At 42.3% G+C, this 23,578-nt stretch overlaps 1 protein-coding gene across 1 annotated transcript in view; it reads left to right on the forward strand.

Annotated features, from left to right (window-relative positions):
- The window catches only part of LOC139534265 (protein O-GlcNAcase), a 57,178-nt gene that overhangs the window by 23,418 nt on the left and 10,182 nt on the right, over positions 1 to 23,578 (forward strand). Inside the window, exons 7-17 of the mRNA XM_071333288.1 lie at positions 959 to 1,073; positions 1,231 to 1,385; positions 2,883 to 2,969; positions 3,239 to 3,696; positions 4,305 to 4,479; positions 4,649 to 4,705; positions 4,883 to 4,968; positions 8,564 to 8,668; positions 8,803 to 8,894; positions 9,261 to 9,444; positions 9,650 to 9,809. Of these exons, the coding sequence (XP_071189389.1) occupies positions 959 to 1,073; positions 1,231 to 1,385; positions 2,883 to 2,969; positions 3,239 to 3,696; positions 4,305 to 4,479; positions 4,649 to 4,705; positions 4,883 to 4,968; positions 8,564 to 8,668; positions 8,803 to 8,894; positions 9,261 to 9,444; positions 9,650 to 9,809 (1,674 nt within the window). The remainder of the gene's footprint in view (positions 1 to 958; positions 1,074 to 1,230; positions 1,386 to 2,882; positions 2,970 to 3,238; positions 3,697 to 4,304; positions 4,480 to 4,648; positions 4,706 to 4,882; positions 4,969 to 8,563; positions 8,669 to 8,802; positions 8,895 to 9,260; positions 9,445 to 9,649; positions 9,810 to 23,578) is intronic.

Raw genomic sequence — 23,578 nt, forward strand, 5'->3', positions numbered from 1 at the left:
CCAGGCTCTCAATATAAAAATGTGTTCCCTCAATTTATTAATGCGAATGTCCTTATCATGGATTGATCACAGTTAAATGAATTCTACTTCAATCTGGGCTTGAAATAGAAAGATTTTCTTTGTTGTTTGAATATGTTACTGAGAGAAATGCATTTCCAGTTTCAGTGTTTTAATATGCCTCTGAATCATAAGAGCAAATAATGGGTCACGGGTGTGCAAAACCACTCAATTAGGTGCAATGATGCACTCGCATCCCTGCGCTAGGCAGGTATTCCGTCTGGCTCTGCTTCATTACATTAGCTGTTCTACAGTATATCTATACTTTGGGGGTGTTCATTAACTACCTATCCTTCTGATGAAATGGGTGGGATTACACTGAGAAAAGTGTCCTTTTTCCCCCTTTTTGTTGTCACTCCTGTCGACTCTCTCACGTGGAGGTTTTTGCTCTTTGATTGGCTCAAAGTCAATTTATCCGCCACTGACGAGCATTGCGATTCTGCAAGTAGAAACGACAGGTTCGTCGGTACCAGGTTGGTACGCAGCACAGTACGTCTTTTGTTCTAACAAGAGAAGGAACGGCCTCCTACTGTGCTAAGTACCTATCAGCAGTGAGATTTTTCGGTGTGTCTGACCTCTTAGATCGCTCAGTGTGTTCTCCAATCTCAAAAAAACATTCTAGAAAAAGTGCCATTATCCTCGCAAGGTGGGGTATTTGAAAGGTACTGAAATGTATTGAAACTGAGGTGTCAATACTTTTGACCATCTTTTTTATAAAAAATATAACTTTTTATTGTTTACCAACTTTGGGGGGCATAGAATATAGCTCACTATTTGTATTATTTATTTTATCATCTTTTTTGCTAATCTTTATCAAGGGTGCCACTAATTATGGACCTGGCTGTATATGTAATATATATTATAATATATAATATATGTCATTTTGCTTCTCTCCCCTCAGGTAGTAAGGTAATCTCTAGAGAGCTGAGTGTAGAGGGTCTGTCTGAAGTACAGTCTGTCCTACAGCGCCCTCCTCTGGTGTGGGACAACCTGCACGCAAATGACTACGACTCCAGGTAGGATAAGATAAATTGAGATGAGAAGATAATATAAGGTCTTGTATATTTTGTTTATTGTAAGACATTGTCAGCACCATTTCACCAGATCAAATTATTGGTGCATGCAAATGTACTTGGTGAATAAGGTTGACTCTTATTGTGATTCTGATTCCAGACGTCTCTTCCTGGGTCCCTTCAAGGGTCGCTACCCCCAGCTTGCCACCCAACTCCGGGGCTTGCTGCTTAACCCCAACTGCGAGTTCGAGGCCAACTACATACCCCTGCACACGCTGGGGACTTGGTACCGCACTGGGAGGGAGGAGAAGAAGGGTAAGAAAAGGGGTGAGGGAAGGGAGAGGGAAGAGAGGAGGGGGAAGGAGGGAGAGGGATGATAGTGGGTGAGGGAGGGAGGAGGCAGGGAGGAAGGATAATTTTGGACAGACAGGGTGTTAAAGAAAAACACACACACACACACACACACACACACACACACACACACACACACACACACACACACACACACACACACACACACTGGGTACACTGACACTATCAGAGCAGCAGACCCTTAGACTAGCGTTATCCACAGTGACAACATCATAGAGGGATTGGGGGGAGGAAGGGAGGGGGGCGAGAGGAGGGAGAGGGATGGATAGTGGATGAGTGAGGAAGGAGGCAGGGAGGAAGGATAGATGCGAGAGAGGAGGAAGGTTGATGTCAACTAAATATTTTTGGACAGATAAGCGACAGGGTGTTATAGATAAACACACACACACACAGGGTCCACTGACACTATCAGAGCAGTAGACCCTTAGACTGACGTTATCCACAGTGACAACATCATAGAGGGATTTGGGAGAGAGAGGGAAGGGAGAGGGAAGGAAAGACGGAGGCATTCAAGAGAGGAAAGAGAAATTAAGCTCAAAAGCATGAGATCAAAAAGACAAGTAAGGGGTGTAGAAAAGAAGACATGAAGCGAGTGAGGTCAGAAAGGAAGGATGGAAGAGTGATGGACAGTAACGGAGAAAGAGAACGGATAAAGAGACAATGGAGGGAGTGGGAGGGAAAGAGGGAGTGGGAGTGGGAAGGAGAGAGAGGGAGAGGGAAAGAAGGAGTGAGAGATAAAGAGAGGACTGGAGCATGTGAGTGGGCTGAGAATCAGAACACTCAGTGCCTCCACACCCCTAGGGGTAACCACTATCACCATGGTTACATGGAGGTTAACTGCTATCACCAGGGTTACGATAGAAGGTTGGGGGTGAGGCCAGTGTGATAAATGATCTGACTGGCTCATTATATTTGCTTTGCAAAAAATAGTATGACATCATCATATATACATTTTACTCAAGTTCTGACTGAACTACTTTTCACATACATTTTGACAAACCATGTGTGTCATATCAAATCAAAATGGTTAGCAGTGTAGCGAAATCCTTGTGATTCTAGTTCCGACAGTGCAGCAATATCTAACAAGTAATCTAACAATTCCACAACAACTACCTAATACACACAAATCTAAGTAAAGGATTTGTGTATCATCATATATGGATGAGCAATGACCGAGCAGCATAGGAAAGATGCAATATATGGTATAAGATACAGTATATACATATGAGATGAGTAATGCAAGATATGTAAACATTATTTAAGTGGCATTATGAAAGTGACTAGTGATCCATTAGTGTTTGTTGTTTTGTGTGAGTGAATGTGTATTTCTCACCATAGTGTGTGTGTATGTGTTTCTAACAATGGTGTGTGTGTGAGTGGTGTATTCTTCACCATGGTTTTCTGTGTTCCTAACCATGGTGTGTGTACATATGTGTGTAGATGAGGAGTACCAGTACTGTCCAGAGATGGCGCTGTCTACTGCACTGCACGACTGGATGGGAGAGCTCAGCCAACCACTGCAGCCAGGTAGTGTGTGTGTGTGTGTGTGTGTGTGTGTGTGTGTCAGGTACTGAAAAGACACAGAAGCTGATCTCAACTGTTCATCCTGATGTTGATGTGGATTCAGATCTGTGTCAATTCTAATTCTATCAATCTACTCATTCTAATTCTATAATTCTCATTTTAATTATTCTTATTGTAATTCTATAATTCTACTCATTCTAGTTTTATAATTTGAATCATTCAAATTCTAAAGTTCTACTCATTCTAGTTCTATATGTGTGACTTCTCCACAGGTCGCCAGAGCAGACAGGCAGACCAGAGGTCATCGGGTCAAAAGTCGGGGACCCTAGAGAGTGAAAACTGTCACCCCACCACCAGAGAAGGTCGCCCCAAACCCCCTAGAGAACCTCCGCAGGGGGACAGCCCTCCCCCCTCCAGCCCTGAGGGAGAGGAAGGGGTGTGGAGGGGGGAGAAAGAAGGAAGGAGTGAGGCAGGAGACAGAGAGGAGAGAGAGAAGAAACTCCACAACAACCAGTTCCAACAAGGGCCAGGCCAGCCAATGGGTCCAGGGGGGGTGCTGTGTGTTGGGAAGGCTCCTCTAAGCGAGTCCCAAATCCGGCTGCTGGTAGGTCTCCACTACCTTCCCCATGAGCACGGCCCGTCAGCCCAGAGACTGTTACAGGACCTCACCTGGCTCAAAGAACACTGCCACCTGGTCAGCGCTAATGACAAGAAGGGGCCGCTGCAGAAGGTCTGTGTGTGTGTTTGTGTGTGCCCATTTACTGTATCTGTGATGGCATCTCAACTGTATGTATGTGTGTGTATGTACAATATGTCAAAAAAATTATATTGCATTTGTGGCACAGCGGTCTAAGGTACTGCATCTCAGTGCTAGAGGCGTCACTACAGACACCCTGGTTCGAATCCAGGCTGTATCACAACTGGCCGTGATTGGGAGTCCCATAGGGCGGCGCACAATTGGCCCAGCGTCGTTGTAAATAAGAACTAACTTCTTAACTGACAAAAAAATTATAATAATTATGCATCGCATAATTATGCGTCACATGCATCGCAAACAACAGGTGTAGACTAACAGTGATGCTTACTGAAGGGGCGTTCCCAACAATGCAGAGAGAAAAATAGAAAATAATAGAAAGATAATAACTGGGAATAAATACACAATGAGTAACGATAACATGGCTATATACACGGTATACCAGTACCGAGTCGATGTGCAAGGGTACGAGGTAATGTGTGTGCGCATGCGTGTGTGTGTCTGCATGTTTGTGTGTGTGTGTGCCTTCATGCTTGTGTGTGCATTCATGTGTCAGTGTGTGTGTGTGTGTGTGTGTGTTGCAGGCGGAGGAGTGGCGTGGCCGAGCGGCCGGGTTCCTAGGTGTGTGTGAGGAGATTGCAGCGCTGCACAGTAGTGTAGTGAGTGGAGTGAGCAAGGCCGTGCTGTATGACCTTTACCCTTACGTATGGGACCTCAGAAACACTGCACTGGTGGCCAAGGCCTTCATCTGCTGGCTTGGTGAGTAGAGGGGGGAGGGAGGGAGAAGGAGAGCGAGAGAGAGAGAGAGAGAGAGAGGGGCTAAGGACAGAAAAAACATTTCAACTTGGATAAAGTTGTACTCTATACTCTTCTTTCTCTCCACCTCTCCCTTTATCTGTCCTCCCCCCTCTTTCTCTTTCTGTCTAAGATGGGCGTGTGTTGAGTGACAGCTCTCCGTTGGGTTCCTGGAGGAACTGCTTCCACTGTGAGTAGAGGTGACCCCTGACCCCTCAACCCTGATCCCTCAACCCCAACCACTGACCCCTCCACTGTCTCTGACCCCTGATCCTTCAACCCTGAACCCTCATTGGGTCGTTATGAAATTGGGCATGGTCTTCCTTAAATGTTGTGTGATTGACAGGCGGGTTCTCATCTCTGATAGGGTGCGGGACGACCACGGGGGCAGAGTTACTGGGGGTGGAGTCAGAACCCTGGGTGTTCAAAGGGGGAGTGTCCGGAGAGTTGCAGGTAGGACAGTGTGTGTGTGTATGTGTCAAACAAATCTTATATGTCACATGAACGTGTTTAGCAGATGTTATTGTGGGTGTAGCAAAATGCTTGTGTTTCTAGCTCCAACAGTGCAGTAATATCTAACAAGTAATATCTAACAATACACACAATGTAAAGGAATGGAATTAAGAATATACACTGCTCAAAAAAATAAAGGGAACACTTAAACAACACAATGTAACTCCAAGTCAATCACACTTCTGTGAAATCAAACTGTCCACTTAGGAAGCAACACTGATTGACAATAAATTTCACATGCTGTTGTGCAAATGGAATAGACAAAAGGTGGAAATTATAGGCAATTAGCAAGACACCCCCAATAAAGGAGTGGTTCTGCAGGTGGTGACCACAGACCACTTCTCAGTTCCTATGCTTCCTGGCTGATGTTTTGGTCACTTTTGTATGCTGGCGGTGCTTTCACTCTAGTGGTAGCATGAGACGGAGTCTACAACCCACATAAGTGGCTCAGGTAGTGCAGCTCATCCAGGATGGCACATCAATGCGAGCTGTGGCAAGAAGGTTTGCTGTGTCTGTCAGCGTAGTGTCCAGAGCATGGAGGCGCTACCAGGAGACAGGCCAGTACATCAGGAGACGTGGAGGAGGCCGTAGGAGGGCAACAACCCAGCAGCAGGACCGCTACCTCCGCCTTTGTGCAAGGAGGATTAGGAGGAGCACTGCCAGAGCCCTGCAAAATGACCTCCAGCAGGCCACAAATGTGCATGTGTCTGCTCAAACGGTCAGAAACAGACTCCATGAGGGTGGTATGAGGGCCCGATGTCCACAGGTGGGGGTTGTGCTTACAGCCCAACACCGTGCAGGACGTTTGGCATTTGCCAGAGAACACCAAGATTGGCAAATTCGCCACTGGCGCCCTGTGCTCTTCACAGATGAAAGCAGGTTCACACTGAGCACATGAGCACATGTGACAGACGTGACAGAGTCTGGAGACGCCGTGGAGAACGTTCTGCTGCCTGCAACATCCTCCAGCATGACCGACAATGTCAGAGCGGCATAGACTAAGATATAGTGAAATAGGATACAGTATATACATATGAGATGACTAATGCAAAATATGTAAACATTATTAAAGTGGCCATTGATTTCAAGACTATGTATATAGGGCAGCAGCCTCTAATGTGCTAGTGATGGCTATTTAACATTCTGATGGCCTTGAGATAGAAGCTGTTTTTCAGTCTCTCAGTTTTGATGCGCCTGTACTGACCTCGCCTTCTGGATGATAGCGGGTTGAACAGGCAGTGGCTCGGGTGGTTGTTGTCCTTGATGATCTTTTTGGCCTTCCTGTGACAGTGGGTGCTGTAGGTGTCCCGGAGGGCAGGTAGCTTGCCCCCGGTGATGTGTTGGGCAGACCGCACCACCCTCTGGAGAGCCCTGCGGTTGCGTGCGTTGCAGTTGCCGTACCAGGCGGTGATACAGCCCGACAGGATGCTCTCAATTGTGCATCTGTAAAAGTTTGAGGGTTTTAGGTTCCAAGCCAAAATTCTTCAGCCTCCTGTTTTATTTTATACATTTTTTTAACCTTTATTTAAGTAGGCAAATCATTAAGAACACATTCATATTTACAATGAGGCCTACACCGGCAAAACCCGGACGACGCTGGGACAATTGTGCGCCGCCCTATGGGACTCTCAATCACAGCCGGTTGTGATTCAGCCTTTTTCACCACACTGTCTGTGTGGGTGGACTATTTCAGTTTGTCAGTGATGTGTATGCCGAGGAACTTGAAGCTTTCCACCTTTTATGCTGTGGTCCCGTTGATGTGGATGGGGGGTGCTCCTTCTGCTGTTTCCCGAAGTCCACGATTCACTCCTTAGTTTTGTTGCTGTTGGGTGAGAGGTTATTTTCCTGGCACCACACTCCCAGGTCTCGTCATTTTTGGTAAATCAGGACTACTACTGTTGTGTCGTCTGCAAACTCGATGATTGAGTTGGAGGCGTGTGTGGCCACGCAGTCATGAGTGAACAGGGAGTACAGGAGGGGGCTGAGCACACATCCTTGTTTTGAGGATCAGCACAGTAGAGGTGTTGTTTCCTACCTTCACCACCTGGGGCCCGTCAGGAAGTCCAGGACCCTGTTGCACAGGGCGCGGTTCAGATCCAGGGCCTTGAGCTTAATGATGAGCTTGGAGGGTATTATGATGTTGAATGCTGAGCTATAGTCAATGAACAGCATTCTTACATACAGTAGGTATTCCTCTTGTCCAGATGGGATAGGGCAGTGTGCAATGCGATGGCGATTGCATCGTCTGTGGATCTATTGGCACGATAAGCAAATTGGGTCTAGGGTGTCAGGTAAGGTAATATGATCCTTGACTGACTAGTCTCTCAAAGCACTTCATGATGACAGAAGTGAGTGCTGCGGGCGATAGTCACTTTGTTCAGTTACCTTTGCTTTCTTGGGTACAGGAACAATGGTGGACATCTTGAAGCGTGTGGGGACTGGGATAGGCAGAGATTTGAATATGTCCGTAAACACTCCAGCCAGCTGGTCTGCGCATGCTCTGAGGACGCGGCTAGGGATTCCGTCTGGGCCGGCAGCCTTGCGAGGGTTTAACACGCTTAAATATCTTTCTCACGTCGGCAACGGCGAAGGAGAGCCCACAGTCCTAGGTAGCAGGCCGCGTCGGTGCCACTGTATTATCCTCAAAACGGGCGAAGAAGGTGTTTAGCTTCTCCGGAAGCAAGACATCAGTGTCTGCGACGTGGCTGGTTTTCCCTTTGTAGTCTGTGATTGTCTGTAGACACTGCCACACATGTCTAGTGTCTGAGCCGTTGAATTGCGACTCCACTTTGTCTATATACTGATGCTTTGCCTGTTTGATTGCCTTACGGAGGGAATAACTACACTATTTGTATTCGGCCATATTCCCACTCACCTTGCCATGCGATGGTTCGCGCTTTCAGTTTTTCACGAATGCTGCCATCTATCCACAGTTTCTGGTTAGGGTAGGTTTTAATAGTCACAGTGGGCACAACAGCTCCTACACACTTCTTGATAAACTCAGTCACCATATCAGTGTATTCGTCTATGTTGTTCTCGGAGGCTACCGGGAACATATCCCAGTCCGTGTGATCAAAACATTCTTGAAGCATGGATTCCGATTGGTCAGACCAGCGTTGAATAGTCCTTAGCACGGGTACTTCCTGTATGAGTTTCTGCCTGTAGGAAGGGTGGAGTAAAATGGAGTCGTGATCAGATTTGCCAAAGGGAGGGCGGGGGAGGGCCTTGTAGATATCCCGGAAGTTGTAGTAGCAGTGGTTGAGTGTTTTAGCAGCACGAGTACTACAGTCAATGTGTTGATAGAACTTCGGTAATGTTTTCCTCAAATTTGCTTTCTTAAAATCCCCAGCTACAATCAATTTGGCCTCAGGATATGTGGTTTCCAGTTTGCAAAAAGTCCAGTCTGTGTGTATTATGTTGTTTAATGTAAGCGCATGTATAAGAAAATATATTAATTTAAAATACATTTAATTTCCATATATTGTGTCTTGCTTACTTTCACCAGCTTGTTTGGCATTTTCTGTCTGTCCTACAGATGCTTCTCCCTATAGGTAGTAACAGTGAACTGTTCAGCCACCCTCCTCCTCTCTTCCCCACCTCACGACTCTACAACATACGACCCTACCACAACAAGGACAAGGTGAGAGGACATTTTCACACACACACACACACACGTCGTTCTGTCAGCTGACAAACTCTTTATTGTATGGTGACTTTCTGTGTGTATACATTATTTTTGTTATATATTATTGTATTATACCTCCTGTCCCCTAGGTGGAGCTGTATTGTATGGTGCGCCAGCTTCAACAGAGAGCCCAGGGGAGCCCTGATTCCAGCCCAGCACATCCTGACCTCATTGGAGACAGGTGTGTGTGTGTGTGTGTGTGTGTGTGTGTGTGTGTGTGTGTGTGTGTGTGTGTGTGTGTGTGTGTGTGTGTGTGTGTGTGTGTGTGTGTGTGTGTGTGTGTGTGTGTGTGTGTGTGTGTGTGTGTGTGTGTGTGTGTGTGTGTGTGTGTGTGTGTGTGTGTGTGTGTGTGTTCGTTCCTATGCTATGAGTCGAACCAAGCTGTACTAAGCTGGTTTTGTTACGCATTGTTCAGGTCGGCAGAATAGTGTGAAAAGGGTATGTGTCTCTGAGTGTGCGAGCTTGAGGACAAATGATCAACAGTTTGTGTGCCTGTGTATTTATATGCATGTTGTGCCTATGTGTGTGTGTGTGTGTGTCCCTGCAGGTGTCTGGGGCCCTGCCTGGCTTTGTGTCCTGAGTACAGCATGGTGCTGGAGGATGAGCTGGGTGTGTGTGGGTGTGTGTTGGGCGTTGTAGATGTTCGTTCCTTCGCCAAGCGCTGCCAGGCCTGCTGGATGCCCGCCATGAGAGATAAATACCCACCTCGCACCGGACATGCCAACTCACAGGTTAGAACAAACAAACACACACACACACACATGCAGGTAAGAACACACACATAACACACACACACACACACTCACTCTCCCCCATCCCGCTCTCTATCCCTCTCCCCTTCACTCAATCCATCTCTCTCTCCATCCCGCTCTCCACCCCATCCCCATCCCTCTTTCTTATGTATTATCTAACTCCAGTTCCCCTCCTGTCCTGTAGGAGGTGTTGCAGCAGATAGAGGAGGACCAAGGGGAATACCCAGACTCTCTTCTCTACCACTTTCCCTCCCAGCTCCGTCTGGACGCTTTGCCTGACCTGGTGGACGTCAGTGTGACCCGCTGCCTGCTAACCGCACTCCTCACTGCACTTAAAGCCAATGGTGAGAGTGTGTGTGTGGCGATGGGTTGAGTGAGTGTGGTGTGTGTAAGTGGACGTCAGTGTGAACCGCTGCCTGCTGACAGCTTTATTTACTGCACTGAAAGCCCACGGGGGGTGTGTGTATGTGTGTGTGTGGTGTGCAGGTGCACGTGTGTGGGTGAGTGTGATGTGTGTGGTGCATGCAGACATTGCCTTTTGAGGACAACTGTCTGTCCTCGATGGTTTAGGCCCAGGTATAAAAAGTTACAAGGATTTATGAAATTATTTATTGGTTATTAACTCCCCCACGTATATATTTGGACAGTGAAGCTAAAACTTATAATTTGGCTCTATACTCCAGCATTTTGGATTTGAGATAAAATGTTTCATATTAGCACCTTTTTATTTTAGGATATTTTCATACAAATCTGTTTGACTATTTAGAAATGAAAGCACTTTATGTATCTAGTCCCCCTATTTGAAGGTGTTATCAGTTCAAATTCACTTATGTAAGGGATAAATGCAGACATTCTGTACATTACCTTGGAAATAATGGACGAAATAATGGACGACGTAGCGGCACAAGGTCAGCGGGTCCCTTTGCGGAGTAAATTTTTCCAAGGTAATGTGCATAACGGAGGCGTTTGTCCCGCTTATACCACAGTTGGCAAAGAAAATAATACTGAAGCACACATTTAGGGGTAGAAATAAACATTTTGTGTTGATATTTACATTTTTAAAAGATAATTCATACTACTTCATATTTTGGTTGCTAGAGAAGCGACCCAGCCTTTTGATATTTATGGTCGCAACCCAGTTGTTCGTTCTATATGTTCTGTTGCCATGCTTGGTGGAAACGTTCTTGTCCCTTGCCTCCTAGCTAGCCAACTAGCTACGGCTAACACAGTCACCTCTACAGCCAGAATTAAAGCGAAGTAGCTGCATTTGAGTTTGTTTAAGCTGTTTTCTATTGACATTAATTTGGATACATCCATAACAATGAGCTGATGATGCTTGATTTTGCCTGGCATAGCTATAATTTTTTTAAATTCTCGTCAGGACACTCAACACTGTTCATGATGAGGAGATCACATTGCATATCAAACACTATGCTAGAAGCTAGCTAAATAGTTTGTTGCTAGCAAAACTGCCAATATGACTGCCAAATTAAAAAAAACAAATACTAGTTGCTGAAAACAGCTGGTCAAACTAGAAACATTTGGGAATATTTGACAGCAAAGTGTCACTTGCATCATGACTGCAACAGTAGGGACCAGAGAAATTCATGTTCATCACTCACTATCTTAGATCATCAGATGCTCAAAAACAAATAAATGCTGGCTAGCTACGTTTTTCAAATCAAATCAAATTTTATTGGTCACATACACATGGTTAGCAGATGTTATAGAGAGTGTAGCGAAATGCTTATGCTTCTAGATCTGACAGTGCAGCAGTATCTAACAGGTAATATCTAACAATTTCACAACAAAACCTAATATCTAACAAATAACACAACAAAACCTAATACACACAATCTAGTAAAGGAATATATAAGTATAAAATATGTGGATGAGCAGTGACAGAGTGGCTAAGATGCAATAATAGTAAAGAATAGATAGTGAAGGATACAGTATACACAGTTGAAGTCAGAAGTTTACATACACCTTAGCCAAATACATTTAAACACAGTTTTTCACAATTCCTGGCATTTAATCCTAGTAACACGTTTTGGATAGCCTACCACAAGCTTCCCACAATAAGTTGGGTGAATTTTGGCCCATTCCTTCTGACAGAGCTGGTGTAACTGAGTCAGGTTTGTAGGCCTCCTTGCTTGCACACGCTTTTTCAGTTCTGCCCACAAATCTTCTATGGGATTGAGGTCAGGGCTTTGTGATGGCCACTCCAATACCTTGACTTTGTTGTCCTTAAGCCATTTTGCCACAACTTTGGAAGTGTGCTTGGTGGTCATTGTCCATTTGGAAGACCCATTTGCGACCAAGCTTTAACTTTCTGACTGATGTCTTGAGATGTTGCTTCAATATATCCACATACTTTTCCTGCCTCATGATGCTATCTATTTTGAGAAGTGCACCCTCCTGCAGCAAAGCACCCCCACAACATGATGCTGCCACCCCCGTTCTTCACGGTTGGGATGGTGTAATTCGGCTTGCAAGCATCCCCCTTTTTCCTCCAAACATAACAATGGTTATTATGGCAAACAGTTCTATTTTCGTTTCGTCAGACCAGAGGACATTTCTCCAAAAAGTACGATCTTTGTCCCCATGTGCAGTTGCAAACCGTAGTCTGTCTTTTTTATGGCGATTTTGAAGCAGTGGCTTCTTCTTTGCTGAGTGGCCTTTCAGCGTATGTCGATATAGGACTCGTTTTACTGTGGCTATAGATACTTTTGTATAGGGTACAATGTTTTTTCAGAGGTCTTGGCTGATTTCTTTTGATTTTCCCATGATGTCAAGCAGAGGCACTGAGTTTGAAGGTAGGCCTTGAAATTCATCCACAGGTACACCTCCTTAGCCTATCAGAAGCTTCTAAAGCCATGACATAATTTTCTGGAATTTTCCAAGTTGTTTAAAGGCACAATTAAATGAGTGTGTGTAAACTTCTGACCCACTGGAATTGTGATACAGTGAATTATAAGTGATATAATCTGTCTGTAAACAATTGTTGGAAAATTACTTGTGTCATGCACAAAGTAGACGTCCTAACCGACTTGATATCAAGTCTGTAGGTAGCCGCCTCTCTGTGCTAGTGGTGGCTGTTTAACAATCTGATGTCCTTGAGTTTGAAAAACAGCTTCTATCTCTCTCTCCCAGCTTTGATGCACCTGTACTGACCTCGCCTTCTGGATGAAAGCGGGGTGAACAGGCAGTGGCTCAGGTGGTTATTGTCCTTGATTATTTGTTTTGCCTACCTGTGACATCTGGTGTTGTAGCTTTCTTGGAGGGCAGGTAGTTTGCCCCCGGTGATGTGTTGTGCAGAGCGCATCACCCTCTGAAGAGCCCTGTGGTTGTGGGCGTTGCAGTTGCCGTGCCAGGTGGTGATACAGCCCGACAGGATGCTCTCAATTGTGCACCTGTAAAAGTTAGTGAGTGTTTTCAGTGACAAGCCCAATTTTTTGTTCTTCTTAACCACACTGTCTGTGTGCGTGGACTATTTCAGTTTGTCGGTGATATGTATACCGAGGAACTTAAAACTTTCCACCTTCTCCACTGTTGTCCCATCAATGTGGAAAGGGGGGTGCTCCATTTGCTGTTTCCTGAAGTCCACGATCATCTCTTTTGTTTTGCTGATATTGAGTGAAAGGTTATTTTCCTGAACACGCTCAGAGGGCCCTCACCTCCTCCCAATAGGCTGTCTCGTCATTGTTGGTAATCAAGCCTACCACTGTTGTGTCGTCTGCAAACTTGATGATTGAGCTGGAGGTGTGCATGGCCACGCAGTTGTAGGTGAACAGGGAGTACAGGAGGGGGCTGAGAACGCACCCTTGTCGGGCACCAGTGTTGAGGATCAGTGGAGTGTAGATTTGTTTCCTACCTTTACAACCTGGGGGTGGCCCGTCAGGAATACCAGGACCCAGTTGCACAGGGCGGGGTCGAGACCCAGGGTCTCAAGCTTAATGATGAGTTTGGAGGGTACTGTGGTATTGAATGCTGAGCTGTAGTCAATAAACAGCATTCTTATATAGGTATTCCTCTTGTCCAGATGAGATAGGGCAGTGTGCAGTGTGATGACGATTGCATTGTCTGTGGACCTAATGGTACGGTAAGCAAATTGGAGTGGGTCTGGGGTGACAGGTCGGATGGAGGTGATATGACACTTGACTAGTCTCTCAAAGCACTTCATGGTGACAGAAGTGAGTGCTACAGGGCGATAGTCATTTAGTTCAGTTACCTTAGCTTTCTTGGAATCAGGAACAATGGTGGCCATCTTGAAGCATGTGGGGACAGCAGACTGGGATAGTGATTGATTGAATGTGTCCGTAAACACACCAGCCAGCTGGTCTGCGCATGCTCTGAGGACGTGGCTAGGGATGTCGTCTGGGCCGGCATCCTTGCGAGGGTTAACACGTTTAAATGTTTTACTCACGTAGGCCACGAATCAGGTTTCCTCATAGGACCTGCATTTGTGCAGTTGTTGGTTTAGATCTCTGTAACGTTATAGCAAGTGCAGTCTGTATGAGTAGGCACATATTGCATCATGATTGCAAGGTGTCCCGATATCTTTTCCAACTTTCCCATTATCTGGTTTTAATGTCCATTCTAGAATGCATTCTAGCCAATCAGAAACGAGTTTTCAACAATGCTGTGTGATGGGTTCTGACTTCGAAACTAGAAATATTGTTAATCATCAGGTATCCTATGGAAATCAGAAATGCCACACTCTGGTTTCTACACCAGAAGTTGATGGCTTTGTGTAAGGATCAAGACAATAGACTGAGGACAACCATCATCCAGTTCACCAACAGATCTACACGGGATCTTCTCTGGAGCCGAGCGAAGAATTGTGAATTCCTCATCAAGCTAAAATTGAGGTTCATGAGGATCTGACCTCAGCGGACAAAGTGACAAGAGAGAAACTGTGGCCGATGGTGGCTGCAGCTCAAAAGGCAGGGAAAACTAAAAAAAATATCGGTGCAAGAGTGATCATCGATGGGAAAGAAATGTGTCCAAATCAGAACATTTGAGAGAGAGACAGTCTAACTCGGACAGAACTAGCAGGCCAAAAAACTGCCTAAATGCCAGGTGAAAAGCTGCCTTTTATTATAAAAAATGTACACAAACACTTGAATGAGAAAAGGCTGACCTGAGAACTGGTAAACTAAACACTAACTATAGGTGAATAACTGCTTATTGCAAAGTCTACACAATGTCTCCCCCTTGTGGGAGTAAGACTTCTTTGGTAACTTTATGACCTATATTTGTTTGTTTTTGTTGGAGAGGATAATAATGGGATGGAAATACTTTCGAGTTACATATCCTTAGGAAAAGCTTATATTAGCATAACAAGGTTGTTGGTTGAAGTTGGTCTTTATCGCTTTGTTCAATTAATGTCAGGGGTATTCGTAATATACTGAAATGTGAGACTATGTTCCTGTATTGCAAATGGTTAAATGCAGACTTTTACTTTCTACAAGAGACTCATGCATGTTCTTCCGATATATCTTTTTGGAAAAATCAATGGGGTAACGATATCTGGTTATCATATGGCAACAACCAGTCTGCAGGTATAGAAGTTTTAAGAGGTGCATTTAAACGAAGGTCATCAGTAGTAAGACTCACCACTCTGGACGTTGGTTAATTTTGACAGTGAATTTCAACAGTGAAACGTTTTTATTAGGGAATATTTATGCATCCAACAACAAACAAAACAACAGCATATTATTTCAAGAATTTGAAGAAGAGTTATAGGTGTATTTCAGGATATCAAAATTATCTTAGGTGGTGATGACTGACAGATATCCTCCTCCTAACAGATCCAGCATTGCTAATCCTGAGTTTAATAATCTTGGTCTTGGATTAGTCGATATTTGGATATCTAAATATCCTGATAAAAATGAATTTACTTGGAGTAACAAGGACATGTCCAGACCGTCAAGAATTGACTTCTGGTTGATTTCTAATTCATTAGATAATACTGTTGTCAAGGTATCATTTGAACCGTCAATTCTTACTGATCATATATTCTTATCTTTAAATATTAATGGATCTGAAGTTAAACCGAATCGGAGTTATTGCAAACTCAATAGTAGACTGTTGGAAGATGATCATTTCAAGATGGATGCCAAAGATAATATACAAGACAATTGGAGGAAAGCCCAACTATTTAAGTCTTATGGGAAATATTGGGAATTAATGAAGTATGAAATAAGACAAACAGCCATGAAGAGAGGTAAAGAAATTGCTTAACTTAAATGATTGAGGGAAGATAAACTTAAGGAAATACTTTCCCTAATCTCTATGGAGGACCTTGATGAAGAAGAAAAGGGTCAGTTATTCTCTTTACAACTAGAAATGGACTGAATGTATGAAGAGAGAGCAAAAGGGTCATTTGTAAGATGAAGAAGGAGATGGTTGGAGGAAGGTGAAATAAATACAAAATACTTTTACAATTTAGAGAGAAAAAAATCTGAATTTACATCTATTCACAAGCTTAATATAGATGGCAAAGGAAATGAAAACCCCCAAAGATATTTAAAAATATGTTTCAGAATTCTATGGTAACCTTTATACCAGTAATGCCTGTCCTACTAGTGACATATCTGCCTTTCTAGACTCTGTCAAAGACTGCAAAATTCATAGCTAAAGACTTCCAAAAGTCTTGATTAAATTATTTCTATCAATGAAATAAAAAAATGTATCAGCAAGTTAAGAGAACACATCTCCAGGGAATTCTATAAATATTTTCAGGAGGATATTGTTGTATTTATATTGAATGTTTTTAAGGAGGCAATTGATTTAGGGGTCCTGCCTGTTTCTATGACACAAGGCTTCATTTCTGTAATACCCAAACCAAACCAAAATTCTATGATGTTAGAAAATTGGAGACCAATCACAGTAATGAACAATGATGGAAAGCTACTTGCATCCATATTTGCAGAAAGATGGATGCCTTAAACCAAATCATTGATGATACCCAGTCTGGATTTATGAAGGGCAGACATATATGTAATAATATTCGAGTAGTATTGGACTTGATAGACTACAATGAGCACATTATGGAAGATAGCTTTATTTTATTTGTAGACTTTTACAAGGCATTTGATACAGTTTAACATTATTTTATTTTTGAGACCCTTCGATTTTTGGGTTTTGGTCAATATTTTCAAAGTGTAATTGAGACACTACAATAATAGTAACAGCTCTGTTAAATTATCCCATAGAACTTCACAGATACAGTGGGGCAAAAAAGTATTTAGTCAGCCAACAATTGTGCAAGTTCTCCCACTTAAAAAGATGAGAGAGGCCTGTAATTTTCATCATAGGTACACTTCAACTATGACAGACAAAATGAGAAAAGAAAATCCAGAAAATCACATTGTAGGATTTTTTATGAATTTATTTGCAAATTATGGTGGGAAAAAAGTATTTGGTCACCTACAAACAAGCAAGATTTCTGGCTCTCACAGACCTGTAACTTCTTCTTTAAGAGGCTCCTCTGTCCTCCACTCATTACCTGTATTAATGGCACCTGTTTGAACTTGTTATCAGTATAAAAGACACCTGTCCACAACCTCAAACAGTCACACTCCAAATTCCACTATGGCCAAGACCAAAGAGCTGTCAAAGGACACCAGAAACAAAATTGTAGACCTGCACCAGGCTGGGAAGACTGAATCTGCAATAGGTAAGCAGCTTGGTTTGAAGAAATCAACTGTGGGAGCAATTATTAGGAAATGGAAGACATACAAGACCACTGATAATCTCCCTCGATCTGGGGCTCCACGCAAGATCTCACCCCGTGGGGTCAAAATGATCACAAGAACGGTGAGCAAAAATCCCAGAACCACACGGGGGGACCTAGTGAATGACCTGCAGAGAGCTGGGACCAAAGTAACAAAGCCTACCATCAGTAACACACTACGCCGCCAGGGACTCAAATCCTGCAGTGCCAGACGTGTCCCCCTGCTTAAACCAGTACATGTCCAGGCCCGTCTGAAGTTTGCTAGAGGGCATTTGGATGATCCAGAAGAAGATTGGAAGAATGTCATATGGTCAGATGAAACCAAAATATAACTTTTTGGTAAAAACTCAACTCGTTGTGTTTGGAGGACAAAGAATGCTGAGTTGCATCCAAAGAACACCATACCTACTGTGAAGCATGGGGGTGGAAACATCATGCTTTGGGGCTGTTTTTCTGCAAAGGGACCAGGACGACTGATCCGTGTAAAGGAAAGAATGAATGTGGCCATGTATCGTGAGATTTTGAGTGAAAACCTCCTTCCATCAGCAAGAGCATTGAAGATTAAACGTGGCTGGGTCTTTCAGCATGACAATGATCCCAAACACACCGCTCGGGCAACGAAGGAGTGGCTTCGTAAGAAGCATTCCAAGGTCCTGGAGTGGCCTAGCCGGTCTCCAGATCTCAACCCCATAGAAAATCTTTGGAGGGAGTTGAAAGTCCGTGTTGCCCAGCAACAGCCCCAAAACATCACTGCTCTAGAGGAGATCTGCATGGAGGAATGGGCCAAAATACCAGCAACAGTGTGTGAAAACCTTGTGAAGACTTACAGAAAACGTTTGACCTCTGTCATTGCCAACAAAGGGTATATAACAAAGTATTGAGAAACTTTTGTTATTGACCAAATACTTATTTTCCACCATAATTTGCAAATAAATTCATTAAAAATCCTACAATGTGATTTTCTGGAGAGATAAAAATTCTCATTTTGTCTGTCATAGTTGAAAATGATGAAAATTACAGGCCTCTCTCATCTTTTTAAGGGGGAGAACTTGCACAATTGGTGGCTGACTAAATACTTTTTTGCCCCACTGTATTAGACATGGAAATAAACAAGGATGCCCAATTTCTCCTTTCTTATTTTTATTGGTCACACAAGTTATGGCGATTCATATAAATAAGGATAGTTTTAGGAGTATTCAGATACAAGACAAAGAGATAAAATGTTCACAATTGACTGACGACATCTTTTTGAAAGATCATAATGAAGTCAGGAAATATATTGAGTGTATTAATGCCTTCTCACATGTATCTGGTTTATCTCTGAATATTTGGAAATGTGAATTATTTGCGTTGAAAAGATGTGACTTAAACTCAGTATGTAATATCCCTGTAAAAGATGTGATCACATATCTTGGTATTAAAGTTAGCAAAGATCAGAAAGAAAAGGCCAACTTAAATGTCTCTCCTATTGGGAAAAGATTTAACTCCTGGTTATTAAGAGATCTTTCTTTATCTGGATGTGTACTTTTATCAAAATCTGAAGGTCTGTCCAGATTAGTTTATACCTCCCTTGCCTTGGATGTTCCTCTGTCAGTAACTAAAATGGTTGATACTAAATTATTTAACTTCATATGGAGGAATAAACCTCATTATTTATAAAAAGCAGTAATATGTAACACCCAAAGTGAGGGAGGGTTGAATGCTCTGGATTTTAAAACCTCTAATATAATATTTAAGATCAAATTGATACAGAACTATTTAAGAAATAAGAATTGCATTTGGAATATAATCCCTAATTTAATATTCCAACAGATTGGTGGTCTAGAATTCTTTCTCTTCATAAACAAGTACTTCTAACTTGGAACCTCCATGTACAAACACAATTTTTCCCCACATAGGTATACAATATGGAATAATAAAGACATAAAATACAAAAACAAGTCTCTATTTTTCCAGAACTGGTTTGACAACATTATTTGGGTTAAACAATTATTGAATAATGATGGCCAACAATATGTTTATCAAGAATTTATGAGAACACACTATGTTAAATTCACTCCCGAGGAGAATCATATTGTTGTCCCTAAAGGTGCTATTCTTATTTTAGGAGAATATAACAATACTCCAAGTGCAACTGTTGAGGATTTTGTAGCCTCAATGCAATTAGAAGGAATTTACATTTTAAACTGTAAATGTAATAACATGTATATAAGGAAACTATGTCAATATGTTACTATTCCCTCCGCTAAAATGTACTGGAATGCAGCCCTAGGACAAGTGAACTGGAACAAAGTTTCGTTGTTGTCTGGTAAATATTGTATATCTAATAAGGTGAAAGAAGTATCATACAAACTCATTCATAGAATGTACCCTGTAAAGACCTTTATTACACACAGATTTAAAATGGCTGTTGATAACAAATATGCATTTTGTGGGTGTGACCCAGAAACTTGACCATTTTTTGGGGGGACTGTTCTTATGTCAGAAGATTTTGGAGTGAGTTGGGAGATTTTATTTTAAAAGAAATGACTATTAATGTTAATCTGAGAGACTCTGATATTATGTTTTATTTTGATTGAAATGATATGGACCCTGATTTAACTTCCATTGGTAATTTGTTTATCTTTCATGGAAGATTCTTTATCCATAAAATGAAGTGGGCAGAGAACAAACCCCTCTTCACATTATTTAAGATAGAATTCAAATATTATTTTGAAATGATCAGTAAATGCAAAAACAAAAACGCAATACACACCATACAAGTATTTATCAAATTGAAAATTACTCTTGTTTGTATATTTCTGTTTTTTGTATTTGTTTGTTCTGTGGTGTCCTCCCATGAACACCATTCTTGTTTAGTGTTTTACGTATCGTAGACTCGTCACCAGAGATGTTATCATGTTCCAGAGATTTCTGTAAGTCTTTAGCTGACACTCTGTGATTCTTCTTAACCTCATTGAGCATTCTGCGTTGTGCTCTTGCAGTCATCTTTGCAGTACAACCACTCCTAGGGAGAATAGCAACAGTGCTGAACTTTCTCCATTTATAGACAATTGTCTTACCTTGGACTGATGAATATCAAGGCTTTTATAGATGCTCCACGCTTTTCTGGTCTCAAGGTGAGGTTATCCTCTTCACCTCGTGTTGAAAGTTTCAACCATTTAAGACGTGTAGCTCCCGCCTCATGTTTCCTGGTCTAATATGTTAGTTTTAAGATTTTTAAGCACTCTTGTTGCAATTTCGATGAGGCTCTTTTGTTCAGATATCGATAAGTGGACTGGAGACAGGGCATGAATGGGATAACAAATCCAGTTGTTTGTTTCATCCGTTTCAGGAAGGTACCTGCATAATTGCGCACCCAACTCACTCAGGTGCTTCACTATATCCCAGTTGACATTGTCCGTAAGCTTGAGTTCATTTGCACGCAAAAATATCATACAATGATGGAAAGACCTGTGTGTTGTCCTTGCTAACCTCTCTGCGCTACGGATCCCTTTAGCGGGATCATTTTCCGAAACAACCGCTGAATTGCAGGGTGCAAAATATTACAAAAAATATTTATAATCATGCAATCACAACTAAAATATACCAAAACACAGCTTAGCTTGTTGTTAATCCACCTATCGTGTCAGATTTTGAAAATATGCTTTACAGAGAAAGAAATCCAAGCTTTTGTGAGTGTATCAATCAATGCTAGAACAGCTAGCCCAAAATTAGCATGGTCACGAAAGTCAGAAAAACAATAAAATGAATCGCTTACCTTTGATAATCTTTGGATGTTTGCACTCACGAGACTCCCAGTTACACAAAAAATGTTCTTTTTGATCGATAAATATTACTTTTATACCAAAAAAACGCCATTTGGGTTGCGCGTTATGTTCAGAAAACTACAGCCTCGTTCCGTTCGACAAAAATTCCAAAAAGTATCCAGAATGTTCGTAGAAACATGTGAAATGTTTTTTATAATCAATCCTCAGGTTGTTTTTAACAAACATAATCGATAATATTTCAACCGGACCGTAACCTATTCAATAAAAGAGAGAAAGAAAATGGAGAGCTACCCCTCTCGCGCGCAGGAACTAATCAAAGGACACCTGACTTAACTAATCAAAGGACACCTGACTGAGTTTTGAAAAATCTCGCTCATTTTTCAAAATAAAAGCCTGAAACTATGTCCAAAGCCTGGTCACCGCTTGAGGAAGCCATGAAACATATTTCAAGCTGTCAGGCATTCCCTTGGCAGCAAGAGCCTCTCGGTGGATGCTGCAGTGTACCCAAGTGGCGCGTTGGGAGCAGCTGCTTGCACGCGCGTTACCACTCCACTATGTCTCCCTATCATGGCTTTTGCGCCATCAGTACAGCTACATTTGGTACATATGGACCGTTAGTGGAATTCCCACGAGAGAGTAACGGTTAACTTCTTATGGCTGAAGGGGCAGTATTGAGTAGCTTGGATGAGAGGTGCCCAGAGTAAACGGCCTGCTCCTTTGTCATAGTTGCTAATATATGCATAGTATTATTAGTATTGGATAGAAAACACTCTGAAGTTTCTAAAACTGTTTGAATTATGTCTGTGAGTATAACAGAACTCATATGGCAGGCAAAAACCTGAGAAGTTCCACTTCCTGTTTGGATATATTCTGGGGGTACCAGATTTTCAACCAAGCTCTCATTGAAAATACAGAGAGATATGGATGGGTTTTCACTTCCTACGGCTTCCACTAGATGTCAACAGTCAATAGAACTTTGTCTGATGACTCTAATGTGAAGGGGGGGCCGAAGGAGACAGGAATGAGTAATCACTTCCATGAGGTGCCCACGCATTGAACTGGTGCGTTCATGTGAGAGGGAGCTCCGTTCCGTCGGTCAATTGAAGTCGATGTAATTCTCCGGTTGGAACGTTATTCAAGATGTATGTTAACAGCATTCTAAAGATTGATTCAGTACATCGTTTGACATATTTCTACTGACTGTAACAGAACTTTTGGACATTTCGTCACGTTATAGTGGACGCGCTTTGAGACTTTGGTTAGGAAGTTTGGTAAACAATTCGAAAGTAGCTAATTGGACATAAATAACGGACATTGTCGAACAAATCAAGCATTTATTGTGGTCCTAGGATTCCTAAGTTCATCAAAGGTAAGGAAACATTTATCATGTATTTTCTGGTTTCTGTTGAGTCCAACATGGCGGCTAATTTGGCTATTGTTCTGAGCTCCGTCTCAGATCATTGCATGGTTTATTTTTCCGTAAAGTTTTTTTTAAATCTGACACAGCGGTTGCATTAACTTCTCTAGGATAGGGGGCAGCATTTTCACTTTTGGATAAATAGCGTGCCCAATTTCAACTTCCTTCTACTCATCCCCAGAATATAGGATATGCATATTATTAGTAGATTTGGATAGAAAACACTGTTTGAATTATGTATGTGAGTATAACAGAACTTATGTAGCAGGCAAAACCACGAGGACTAACCATTCAGATTTCTTTTTTTTCTAGGTCACTGTCTGTTCAATGAGGTTTCATTGGGATACTAGATTTCTAATCAACCTGTTTGCAGTTCCTACCGCTTCCACTGGATGTCAGCAGTCGTTGGAAATTGGTTGAGGTTATTCCTTTGTGCAATGAAGAAGTACGGCCATCTGGAATCAGTGTAACGTTATGTGTACTGTTTGAGAGTTGCGCAAGACTAGAAAAGTAGTGTTAGTTTGTTGTCCTCCTGTATTGAAAACAGATAGACCCGTCTTCAATTTGATCGATTTATTAACGTTTAATAATACCTAAAGTTGTATTACAAAAGTAGTTTGAAATGTTTTGGCAAAGTTTAGAGGTAATTTTTGAGATATTTTGTAGTGACGTTGCGCAAATTGGAAGCTGTTTTTTTCTGGATCAAATGCGCCAAATAAATTGACAATTTGGATATATATGGACGGAATTAGTCGAACAAATGGACCATTTGTGATGTTTATGGGACATATTGGAGTGCCAAGAAAAGAAGCTCGTCAAAGGTAAGGCATGATTTATATTTTATTTCTGCGTTTTGTGTTGCGCCTGCAGAGTTGAAATATGCTACACTCTCTTTGTTTACTGTTGTGCTATCATCAGATAATAGCATCTTATGCTTTCGCCGAAAAGCCTTTTTGAAATCTGACATGTTGGCTGGATTCACAACGAGTGTACCTTTTAATTTGGTATCTTACGTGTGTGATTTAATGAAAGTTTGATTTTATATCTTTTTTTTTTTAAATTTGGTGCAAGCGTCCCACATATCCCAGAGAGGTTAAGGAGAGGTATATCTATAATTCCATGTGTATAACTTGTATTATCATCAACATTTATGATGAGTATTTCTGTTGAAACGATGTGGCTATG

Source organism: Salvelinus alpinus, chromosome 11, assembly GCF_045679555.1.
Source record: "Salvelinus alpinus chromosome 11, SLU_Salpinus.1, whole genome shotgun sequence".
In the NCBI taxonomy this organism is placed as follows: Eukaryota; Metazoa; Chordata; class Actinopteri; order Salmoniformes; family Salmonidae; genus Salvelinus; species Salvelinus alpinus.